The following is a 13,207-nucleotide window of genomic DNA, read 5'->3' on the forward strand; positions in this document are numbered from 1 at the left end:
CTTACGACTGCGGGAGTTTCTCGCTACATTAAAGACCCATTGGTGGCCTTCGGCTGTTGTCTACTCTATGATCGGGTTTTCGTCGCTTTGACACATTCCACATTTCCTTTCTCAATTTTATTTGACTTTTTTCTTTGTGTACATTGTCCTTAGAAGTTGTCACCTACGAATATCAATTAACGCCGTAGGAATTTGATTGACATTATCTGAATCATGGATATATATTATGTAGTACTAAATATTCAGTTTATATATTCTACACATCTCAATAATTCAGCATTAAAATGATCAATAAAACTGAGTCTGACATCAATATTAGGCAGTTTGAAAATTGGATACTTTAGATAATATCGTTTTGCACTGTTTTGATATACTTCGAGAGATTTGTTTGTAGATCAACTAGAGTTTACCCAAAATGAAACATAATTTGTTTTCCAAAAGAAAAACTCATAAAGTGTCGCACAAGATACACAAATAGTCTTAGTATGAGTTTAGTATGACGTCCAATATCACTGTACTAGTATACTTATGTTTTAAGGGGTCAGCTGAAGGACGCTTACGGCTGCAGGAATTCTCGCTACATTGAAGACCGGCTGCAAAATCGGCTGTTGTCTCCTCTATGGTCGGGTTTTTGTCGCTTTGACACATTCCCCATTTCCTTTCTCAATTTTATTTGACTTTTTTCTTTGTTTACATTGTCGTTATTTGTCATCAGCAACGACTTTCGCTTATTGGTTTGTAAATGATCTGATCGTTTGAATAGGTTCAAATTATGTCAAGTCCTTACACTTTGAAAACTGTTTAGACAGTATTGGTTTCTCTGATTACCGGCGGTTGAACTTTTGTTAGTCAGTGTCATATGTACTTTAAATAGCAAATAAATAGATCGGATATCGGTTATATGTACCAAGAAAACAATCAAGTGTTAAGTAGAGCTTATTGCATTATAAGCGTCCATAGTTTAAGTGTATTTGTTAATATGAGAGGAAAGCATGTTGTGTATTATGAGTAATTGAGTGAAAAGACATCATCAATATTTTTTTTAAGTAACATTTAAAAGACTAACATTAGGCCTTTTGGAGTTTTAATGGTGTAAAAAAGTATATTATAAACATTCTCCGGATGCATAATTTTCTCGCTGTGTTGAAAACCTCTTTTCCACATGTTTCAGTTTTTTTTAAACTTTTGATTTTATTATTTGATAAAAGATATTCTGCTTTGAATTCTCCAGCTACATCTCATTAGTAATTAACATACACGTATCGTGAACCCCTGACATACACGTATCGTGAACCCCTGACATACACGTATCGTGAACCCCTGACATACACGTATCGTGAACCCCTGACACACACGTATCGTGAACCCCTGAAATACACGTATCGTGAACCCCTGACATACACGTATCGTGAACCTTTACCATACATGTGTTTTTGCTAATATGAAGCATTATTTATTTTAATTTATACAAATGTTGACCCTTGTTTAAATGTATAACGTGAAAGTTTAGTAAAACATTCACTAATTGCATAAAATATATCAATGCAAATTGAAGAAACAACAAATTAGGAAATTCAACAAGAAAGGCAATCTAAACGTGTGTGTCAAACGAATAAAGTTTCGTGCTATACATAAAATTAAGAATGGAAACGAAAATGTATAAAAGAGATGACAGCATGAATAAAGAGCATAAAACAGCCGATAGGTAACAATGGGTCTTGAAAATACAGCAGGAATCCGGCTGCTGCTGGTCCCTTTAAAATATGTATACTAAACTCTGAAACATATAAATGAACCAACATTTAAAAACAATAAAAGGATCAGAGGTCTGCACATGGGACAAACGCAAAAATGCAGTTAAATTAACAGTTTATAATATTGCTTACTCTCTATACTTATTCGGTAGTTTCCAAATCACGTCCATACACTTGGATGTTATAATAAGGTCACGTGGTGTCTGAGCAGGTAATGCCAATAATATTTTAATTTTTAAAAAATTCAAAACATTATTACACTTTTGCAGAAACATCAAAGTATTTATTGTCCATTTCCCTATATTGCAACTTCCAATACCCAAAATGTGTTTTTAGACTATTGTGTTTAAGGAGATAAGATTCCTGGAAATTTATTTACTCTGAACAATTATATGAATTATGTTGAATCTTATTTCTCAATACGAAACTAAATCTAAAACTCAGTGATCACGTATGAGGTTCTCGTTTATTTTATTTTTTTTTATTCATCCATATGTGTACTCAAACCATGTTGTTTTCATCTACGGAGTTTGCTCAACTACTTAACAGAACGATTTATCATGGCATGTTATTTTATGCAATCTTATCACGTCGGTTATTGCTTGAGGATAATTTGATTTTATACCAGTAAAAGTATTGAAAGATCAAATCTAACATTTCCAATTGACGAACATGAATTTCTCAAATATCAATCTAAGTAGTATAAAACGGATCCATTCAACAGATCCTTATATTACATGTTTTCTGTCAAATGTAATTAAATTCTCAATCGTATCTCAACGTTTGTATTTCCACTAATTTCAATAACGTGAACAAATCATCTTCAATCTATTACCTTTTCATTTATTTTGACAACAATTTTGACCTGTATTGAAAATGCGAAGTTATCCTTTACTTGAGATCAATTGAAATATCGAGAAATTGCAATGGCGTAACATTTATGTAATATTATACTACTATTTTAATTAGCACTAATATGTCTTGTCCTTTCGTTTGTAATTTCTATCTTGAATATTTAAGTGCATATCAAATTAACTTACACTCAGAAGTCTTATTTGTTCGATAAGAACACATATTCAATTTACTGAAGTAGAAATATCATATCATGATCTTTCATACCAAAAAGCACATGCGATTTTTGCCGACTTCTAAAAGAAATAACAGATGAAAATTGTTATACCAGCCTTGATGCTTACGGCTTGTAGATTTCAAAACAACACAACTGAATTTGTTAAGATGGCATTATAATTCATCGTCGTAACGATTTCATTGTTGCAATGTTCTCATTATGGAAGTGGAAATAGGCTCTAAACTTTATCTTTCAAAAAATTGATTCATAAAAATAGACATTTATTAAGAAAACAAATGAATTTAAACATAAATGAATTTAAAAACAAGCATTTAGTTATAACTACTCTTTAATGTGGTGCATGGTTATATGCTCTTACTTGTTTTTTTTTTTTAAATTGATATGATTATTAAACTGGAAAAATATCTGAAGTGTAGGTAAATTTTGAATTTGGAAACTATCGAATAAGTAAAGAGAGTAACCAATGTTATAAACTGTTAATTTAACTGCATTTTCGCGTCTGTCCCATGTGCGGACCTCGGACCCTTGCTACTGTTTTTAAAAATTGGTCCATTTATATGTTTCAGAGTTTAGTATACATATTTTAAAGGGACCAGCTGAATGCGGATTCTTGCTGCCTTGAAGACCCATTGTTCCCTATCGGCTGTGTTATGCTCTTTATTCATGCGGTCATCTCTTTGATACTTTTTCGTTTCCATTCTTAATTTTATGTACAGCACGAAAACCTTATTCGTTTGACATACACGTTTAGATTGCCTTTCTTCTTGAATTTCCTAAGTTGTTGTTTCTTCAATTTGCATTGATATAGTTTATGCAATAAGTTAATGCTTTACTAAACTTTCACGTTATACATTTAAACAAGGGTCAACATTTGCATGATTTGTATAAAGTATATTATAAACATTCTCCGGATGCATAATTTTCTGGCTTTGTCTTTTCCATATGTTTTAATTTTTTTAAACTTTTGATTTTACCATTTACTAAAGGATTTTCCGTTTTAAATTCTCCTGCTACATCTCATTAGTATTTAACATACACGTATCGTGAACCCCTGACAAATACATCGTGAACCCCTGACATACACGTATCGTGAACACCTGACATACACGTATCGTGAACCCCGGACATACACGTATCATGAACCCCTGACACACATGTATCGTGAACCCCTTACGTTGACGTATCGTGATTCCATGACATACACCTATCATGAACCCCTGACATACATGTGTTATTTTGCTGGTATGAAGCATTATATATTTTAATTTTTACACCCCTAAAACTCCAAAAAGACGTATTTTAAATCTTTTAAATGTTACTTTAGAAAATATAAATGATGTCCTTTCACTCAATTACTCATAATGCACAGCATGCTTTCCTCTCATATTAACAAATAAACTTAAACTATGGAACCTTATAATGCAATAAGCTCTACTTAGCACTTGATTATTTTCTTGGTACATATAACCGATATCCGATTTATTTATTTGCTATCTTTACAATAAAGTACATATGACACTGACTAACAAAAGTTCAACCGCCGGTAATCAACGAAACCAATACCGTCTAAACAGTTTTCAAAGTGTAAGGACCTGACATAATTTGAACCTATTCAAACGATCAGATCACTTACAAGCCAATAAGCAAAAATCGTTGCGGATGACAAATAACGACAATGTAAACAAAAAAAAAAAGTCAAATAAAATTGAGAAAAGGGGAATATGTCAAAGCGACAAAACCCGACCATAGAGCAGATAACACCCGAAGGCAACCAATGGCTCTTCAATGTAGTGAGAAACTCCCGCACCCGTAAGCGTCCTTCAGCTGGCCCCTTACAAAATATGTATACTAGTACAGTGATAATGGACGTCATACTAAACTCATACTAAGACTATTTGTGTATCTTGTGCGACACTTTATGAGTTTTCCTTTTTGGAAATTAATCATGTTTCATTTTCGGTAAACTCTAGTTGATCTACAAACGAATCTCCCGAGGGAGCATATCAAAACACTGCATACAGATATTATCTAAAGTATCCAATTTCAGACTGCCTAATATTGATATTGATGTCAGACTAATTTTTATTGATACTGCTTTATTGAGATGTGTAGAATATATAAACTGCATGTTTAGTACTACATAATATATATCCATGATTCAGATTACGTCAATCAAATTCCCACGGCGTTACGTGATGTTCGTAGGTGACAACTTATTAGTACGAATTCAATGTATGCAGGTCATCGGTCTGACAACAGTAAAGTTGTTGCATTATTTATTGGCTTTTGGCTATTGACTTTCGACTTTTCTTATTCTAAGATGCAATTAAGCTTTATCTTTGATATGACATATACCATACAATTTTGAATTTATTTAAACCAATATTTTTATTTTTTTACTTTTTTAATATCTTTTCAGTAGCTGATAATTGTTATGCTATTTTGACTATTTTGGCTGATTTTGTTGTAGTGCATTTCTTTCCTGTTTTGTTGGTGGTAGTCTATCTTTATCTTCAACAGTAAATGCCTAACTGTGACTTTGAGATGAAGAACAGGGAAAAGTGCTTACCAGTTATATTTATGTATTTTCTGTGCACATACTGATTTATGTTAGGGATTGACATTCATATCCTTTCATATACATTGTTTTCCTTCACCTCACTCTCCTTTTGTGCAAGACACATACCACTAAATCAATTGATTGATGATTACTGTGGAGTATTTTATTGTCGTGGATACGAATTTTCGGGGATTGAAGAAACGTTTTTTTTTATGGATAACAGATTTCGTGGTTTTGACAAAGTGTGCATACGAGCCTTTATATTTTTTTCGTACGTTGATCATTTAAATTCTAGGTTCAGCTGTATCCATGAAAACACCAGAAATCGACATGAAACAGATAATAATGAATCCACAGCATATATAACGAGTCCTTTGATATATATAATAAGTATCAACAGCGCTATACCATTGTGAGGATTCATTATTATATACATGTTTGTAATAACAATAGATGTAGTATGATTGCTCTCAATGATGACAACTCTCCAAAAGAGACCAAAAATAACACAGAAGTTAACAACTATAGGTTACCGTACGGCCTCATCAATGAACAATGTCCATTCCGCTATAAAAGGCTCTAAAATGACTCAAACGTGAAAACTAACGGCCCAACTTATGTAAAAATACAATTCGATAATTTATTTTAATTTGTATTGAGCAAATATCAAAACAAATAATATATTAAAGTAACAATATTATCACAGTTACATCATTGTACATAATCTACAACATGGTATGTATTAGAATATAAATAAACGGTGAAGCATTCATCATGTACACTTTATGGCAATATCGTAGCAAACTTGCGTCAAACGCCTTTCTTACCAAATTACCAATTAATTTTATATTTTCAAAAGACGATATTTTGAGGCATATCATATGAAACATTTTAATGCCCTTTTCTTCGATCTCATATGGGTATCTATATCTGAAGACTATGTCATTTGAATTAAGGGTCAATTGAACGAGGAAAATACAAACCACGGATGTTAATTGTTGTTCTACGACGAACACTTGAAATTTGAGCCCGAAAACCAAATGAATAAAAGTAGTTTTACGTGTTTTCAAGTATATTGCTGACTACATCATGTGAATATCATAAGTTGGAGAATATTGTTAACGGATCAACAAAAAATGGAGAGCAATGTGCAAATTTTAGGATCGAGAACAGAAGACTGAATGCATAAAGAATAGATATTAATTCTTATTAGAATATGAAGAATAGACAATAACAGAAAAAATATATCAAGAATATAGAAGAAAGTTAAAGTACAGAACTACTGAACTCTGCGAAAATATGAAAGGCTACCAATCCACAATCTCATCGTATCAATAAATGTTGAAGATTTACGCACACCACCTTGACGGTTATATTTAGTAGAGTTTTCCTCATTAACATTATACTTATGTGGTATATTAATCTTTATAAGGTAAATTAATAGGAACATTATAATGTGAATTATATAAACGGTTTGCAATGTCATAGAGGAGGTAGATCAATGCTTATTAAGTAATATGTCAGTTCATCATCAATTCTAACATTTTCGTACGATGTCTATAAATATTGGTGATATCGCTTCGTTTGTCTAATTGATATGAAGTTTACTGTTTAATTAATATTTGTACATGCTATAAGATCAATTGACTCAATTTGAATAGTGCATTAACGTTTAGTTGAGATATCACATATTGTATATATGATAGTTGACACGTAAAAGTAGTCATTTATAAAGCTATGAGACATCTAACAAAGGTAAAGGTATTCGCAAAACTATAATAGTCGACTGATAGTTTTTTCAGCTTTGCTGATAAAAGTAAATCAAGAAACAATTTTGAAAGCATCACATGTTCAAAGTTTTATCTTGACAACAAAAAGCTGCAGCACAAAATAGAAATAAGAATGCACTGTCCCTCGAGCCCATGCATTGTATATTAGAATTGTATATCATCAGCCTATCATTACAATATCTGATTTTGACGTAGGAATTTTTGTCGCTTATTTTTAGATTATGAAAACATAAAAAAAGAAAAAAAGATTTCTCCAAAGAGAATTGAAATAGAAAACATGTAATACAATATTATCACAATAAATGTTAATGTGAACGTGCGAATCGTCATTGGCTGATTTCAACAATTCTCTTTAACAAGACGTATGTCATGTTTGTAACCACTAAAAATCCAATTTACTGCGAACATCGTTTTATCTTGATTGCACTCTTCGACATTCCGCCAGAAAAAGATTTAACGATTTTCTACCAAATAGGACAATTCTTTATCGAGTCATCGAGTTTGTATACTTTCAAAACAAATCAATTACAAATATATTTGTTCTTTTATTCTGATACTTGTAATGATATTCACATTCACGTCGGAAGAAAAACTAAAACAGATTTTGAACGAACCTCAAAGAACACATTTTGATTGAATTTATATAGAATGTGCTTAAAATACTTTTTGATTGACGTATGAATATCGTATTCATTAATCAACAGGATGAATGCATTTCAAACACAGTATATAAGTATTCATCAAATATTTGAAAGGCTCAAAGGCATAAATGCATAAATATCAAATACATTATTGAATCATTTAAATGTATTAAGAGACATACGTAATACACGTAGTCTAGCTTATAAAAAAAGGTTAAATTTTTAAGAAGTTACTGCACTGAATTCTTGATTGAGATAAATTCTGTATATCTATTGATTTCAAAATGTCGACCGATGCAGATTTAAAGTCAAGTATATGAAATATATGGGTGCGGGAGGGAGACATATCGGCTATTCATCTCTGTCTCTTTTGTCAGTTTATCTTTTGTCGAATTTGAATTGTCAGTCCGTAAAATTAGACTGTTATTTAATTTTGTGTTTGCATATCAATTATTCATGAATCTCATAACAATTTGTCATTAACTATCTACACCTACTATATATTACTGGAATGTTAAAATTTCCTTTATATCTGACATACGATGATCAATATCATTTGACATATGCTCTGTAAGTTATATGGTTAATGCTGTATTCAACCCGTAAAATTGTCAGTAAGCCTCATTATTAATGTTTAGCCATAAGGTTTAGTAGTACTTGTTTTATCACAACTAACGCCAAAACATAGAACTAACAGACACTTTTGAGCCAAAATGTTTCAATTGGTTTTAATGAACAGAATTCGTGTGTTGAGAGAAATCCTACTTTTTTCCATTACGATACCCGTAGTATTCGTCCAATTAAGTTATGGTAATTGACAGCATTGCTGTCATTTGGAAATTGTACGTACTATAAGTACTCACTGAACGAACATTATTAATCCTGCATAAATACAATTAGAAAATACTTGATCAATTTTAAAAGGACAGGGATACAGGCGATCTAGTTATTAAAGATGCACATAATTGTTGAACATTTCCGGTAAAGGACATAATTCAAAAGTGATATATTCATTTTTTACAGAAGGACATCAAACCCACGACACAGCAAGTTTAGTGTTAGCATTCCGAGACGATTGCCTAAACTCATAAGAGGCTTGTCTTTTAAGAGTAAACAAAAACTTGACTTCCCTTCTGAAATAAGTCCCTGTAATACTATACAAAAAGAAATTTATACAATAATTCATATAGAATATAGTCCTTGATATGTATAGAATTCCTTGCCAATATTCAATGTCTTCTAATGACACACTATCTGTCTGTGAAATATACTTGTTATATATAAAATTTCTACACCATATTGTAAAATACGGAACATTGAATGCAATAAAAAAGAAAGACACTGCTAATAATATAAGTGTAAATTCTAATTTGATAATGCTTTCTTCTGTTCTAATAATGTTTGCAGATTTAACACTTTGTATAGTGTTTGTTCTAACTGTGTAGTGTTGCTGACGTTTATTTGTGTACACTAATTTTCGCACAATGAGAATATTAAGTATCGTGATAATTAAAAACGGAACTAATGTTATCGTCACAGCAAAAGCAGAATCAAGTACGAATGATGGAAAATCGTATCTTTTGTTACTGGTACAATATTGAGTTCCATCAGCACTGTAATAGACTCCGCTGAGAACAGGTTTGTACAGAACCAAAATACATGATAATAAACATATCACAGTAATTATTCGCCTTGTACTACTTTTTGTACAGATGTGACGTCGGCGTAATGGATGACAGACGCCAATATATCGTTCAACTGTAAAGGCTACTACAAGCCATGAGGAAAGAAATCGTGAGACGTACGATAAATACATTAATATCTGACAAAATCCGTTATATTCAAGAAACGCCATTTTTGTTTCTGGGTATATATACACAATTCCTCTTCTAAGCCACTCCACTGTTACGTAAAAGATCAGAGTTGATAAATCTGACGCTGAAAGAGCAGCTAGATAGGCACTTGCACACATTCCACGCATATTTTTTGACATAAAAACATTCAAAGAAAGAGAATTGCCGAGTATTCCAATGATCAAAATTACAGGAGTCAAATAGACATAGAAAAGTCGACCATCTCTGTAGGTTACTGGCTCTGACGGCTTTTGGAAGTTGTCACAAGTCGAGTTCTGACCGTTGTTATTCAACATGTTAAACAACAAGTCGTAAATATCACCACTTGAACATTCTGTCTGGGTCATGTTATCCTGAAATTAAAGGATGCAATTAGATAAAACACGATGTTTAATGTATGCGTTTACCACATGTATTTTTTTAATAGCATGAGCTACACGACGGATTGAAATGATATTTATATAAAACTTAACTATCATCAAGGCATGTTCGACTCGTACATTTTTTTTTTTGTGATTGAATAATGCACGTTTTTTTTTTTTGTTTTTTTTTTTTGCGTTGTAAACTACTAGATAATATGTCAAGAGGAATATGTTTAGTCCAATTGACAGCAAACTTCAAAATACGAAATAAAAATATTCTCTTCAAGCTTCTGTTTCTCGATACCTTTAAGTAGAAACACTGTTTGTGTTCGATTCAATACCTTGAATACTGTGCATGATAACAGTTACAAATTTACACTTTCAGGTAGAAATAAAGAGTTTCTAAGTTTTCGACTCCATACCTTGAAGACTGTGCATGATAAAAGTTACAAATAAACACATGTATGTAGAAATAAAGAGTTTCTAAGTTGTCCAATCTATACCTAGAAGACTGTGCATGATAAAAGTTACAAATATCCCCTTGAGGTAGAAATGAAAAGCTTTGAGGTTTTGAATCCTTTCCTTGGCATTAAATCATTGCCTTATCATAATAGTGTTATACAACACAAGGTAATATTGATTGAGTTTGGATGTTAAAAGCAATTTTCATCATTTAGGATGTGTTTGTAAAAGATAGTCTACAGTATGCGTTTAAAGAGTTGTGTTCATTACAACAAATAGGGATAAAGTCACTAACAGTGTAACTTTTCATTTACGGAACTGTGAACATTAAGCAGTATATAAAGCAACAGTCTTAATGCTGGGATTTTAAATTAAAATGGTGTTTATTTTGGGATGTGAACTAACACTTTCCATAAGTCTAACATGCAAAATATTTCTTTTGATTGAACTTTAAGTGTTTCATATATTGATATTACATTTTTCGCGAAGAGATTTACGAACTTAGTTGTGGTGAAATGTTCATATTCATTTTTCATAGTTGTCTCTATGACATATTCCCGCATTTTATTCTCAATTTTATAACACGAAAAAAAACAAAACAAACATAAAACAAGCTTGAAGTCAAATTCTATAACGCCTAACATGTAAGCGTTAAACAATTACCCTTTCTTTTTATCGTTTCATATTGTAGAAACAAAAGGTTAAGCATGTCTTATCAACAGATTGTGTTGACACTTTCATTCATAGTTATTACTCTTATCTAGCAATACTTATGATTTATCATTATATCACCTTTATCAACAAAATTATACGATGAAATATATCAAAGTTATCGTTTGCTTTCCAACTTATTCGATTAAAGGTTATTATCAGTTATTGAAAGAAAAAAACTAATTCTTTTTTATCGTATAATTAGAGCATTTAATTAACGTTAACCCACAATGGTGATATTGAACCTTGAGCTAATGATACAGCTAATACGAAAAATACCAAGTCATAATATGATATTATAGCGTATTTGTTCGTGTCTCTGATATTGACAACTTGTACTGTTGCCAAAAGAAATGACTCTTATAATTACGTATATCTACTCTAACACCAAGTTTGAGCTTATTTGATATATGAAAGGAAAGTGGTTGATTATCAGAACATTATTTGTATTATTGTTAAAACCTAAACCTGTGTATGTTTATATTACAAAGGAAACACATAATAGAGTTAGGTATTTATTCGCAAAATTATAATTCGTTTTGTTGATTTGTAATATAAAAATCACGAATCTTTTTTGCCTTGACATGGTTTTTGCATTGTCGCTAGGTCATTGTCATAAATAAATTTATTACAAACCTCGCATTTTTTTTTAAAATACTAAGGATTCTCTTTCTCAGGAATAAATGATTCCATGTCTACTTTCCAACGCGTTTTAGAAGTTAAGGCCCTGAATGCTACTCAATTTTGTATTTTATTAAGCCTCGTTAATTTGAAAACTATATCATTTCCCTTTTTAAAAGTTATATTTAGCTTGATAATATTTGAACATTTGTGTACCTAATTCAATGACCATTTTAGTGATGGATTTAAAAAAAAGTATACAAGGCAAATGTCACGTTCCAAAGCATTGTTACACAAATTCAAAGCATGCTTATATCGAAAAGATATTCCGAATGTTGTTACAAAAACCACTTGCGTTTTTTTTTATTGAATCAAACACCTCCCGGTATCTTTCAAGGATAGAAGTGTCCAATATATTCCGAAATTTCATCTTAATATCAAACAAGTCAACCTAATCTAGCTTTTAACGAAAATTAAATACATCAAGGTATTTGTTTTTGCATACTTGAGCTTTTTGAGGTAAAAATAACGCTTGTAATCAAACATCCATAAAATTTAACCTTGGCGTCAAAACTGGAGCGTAAACTTTAAATCTGATGCCGTAGGTACCTAACAACAGATAACTTTGCGTAGTGTCCATAGGTGGCCAGTTGCCATGATTTATCTTTGTCCTTCTCTGTATGTGTTACATATCTTAATAATGAGGTTTAATATAAAAACAAAAGACAAATATCTATAACACGAAATCAGTACATGCATAACAAAGAAAAAAAAAGAATATTATAAAAGCAAAGTTGATCTTCATTTAAAAGTCACAATGAGGCCTCCAACACGGAGCACCTCTCTAAAAGTTGGAGACAGCCCCTAGCCCCCAGGTTGAGTGAAATTATTTGCAAAAATAATGTCGATAAACTTTGTAAGATGCAACACTATATAATCGGCCCCAATGAAAAGAACATACTCGAAAGTAGTGCATGTTTAGTCCTCTAAAGATTGATATTAGTATACTTACAGTGGTAAAAGAACTTGAAAGTGCCTCAATATCCTGCAGACTAAGTCCGTTTTCTCCCATAGTTGGATGCATATATAATTAAACAATATATTATTATCAATTAAAACTGACCGATCACATTATGATATTATTAAATCATACATATTTGTTATTCCGTGTTTTGAAATCATAGCTCACAATGTCGATACTGTTAACACTAATGATATAAGCGTAAACCTTGTCACTTCTATAGCAAAACAAATCGACTAATAATTTGCTAGTGAGACGCTGATGATATTGCATTTGTTATAGTTTTAAAATCGTATTGACGAGGCTTAGTAATCATTAACATTTCAACAAGTAGTCTTACAC

General features: G+C 31.5%; 1 protein-coding gene across 1 annotated transcript; it reads right to left on the reverse strand.

Moving 5' to 3' along the window:
• Window positions 1-8,086: 8,086 nt before the first annotated feature.
• Window positions 8,087-10,027, reverse strand: LOC143055626 (thyrotropin-releasing hormone receptor-like). Its single transcript, XM_076228792.1, has one exon. The coding sequence runs from the start codon at window positions 9,982-9,984 to the stop codon at window positions 8,866-8,868; it is 1,119 nt and encodes a 372-aa protein (XP_076084907.1). The 5' UTR covers window positions 9,985-10,027; the 3' UTR covers window positions 8,087-8,865.
• Window positions 10,028-13,207: the final 3,180 nt, after the last annotated feature.

The sequence above is a fragment of the Mytilus galloprovincialis genome, chromosome 12 (genome assembly GCF_965363235.1).
Source record: "Mytilus galloprovincialis chromosome 12, xbMytGall1.hap1.1, whole genome shotgun sequence".
Lineage (NCBI taxonomy): Eukaryota > Metazoa > Mollusca > Bivalvia > Mytilida > Mytilidae > Mytilus > Mytilus galloprovincialis.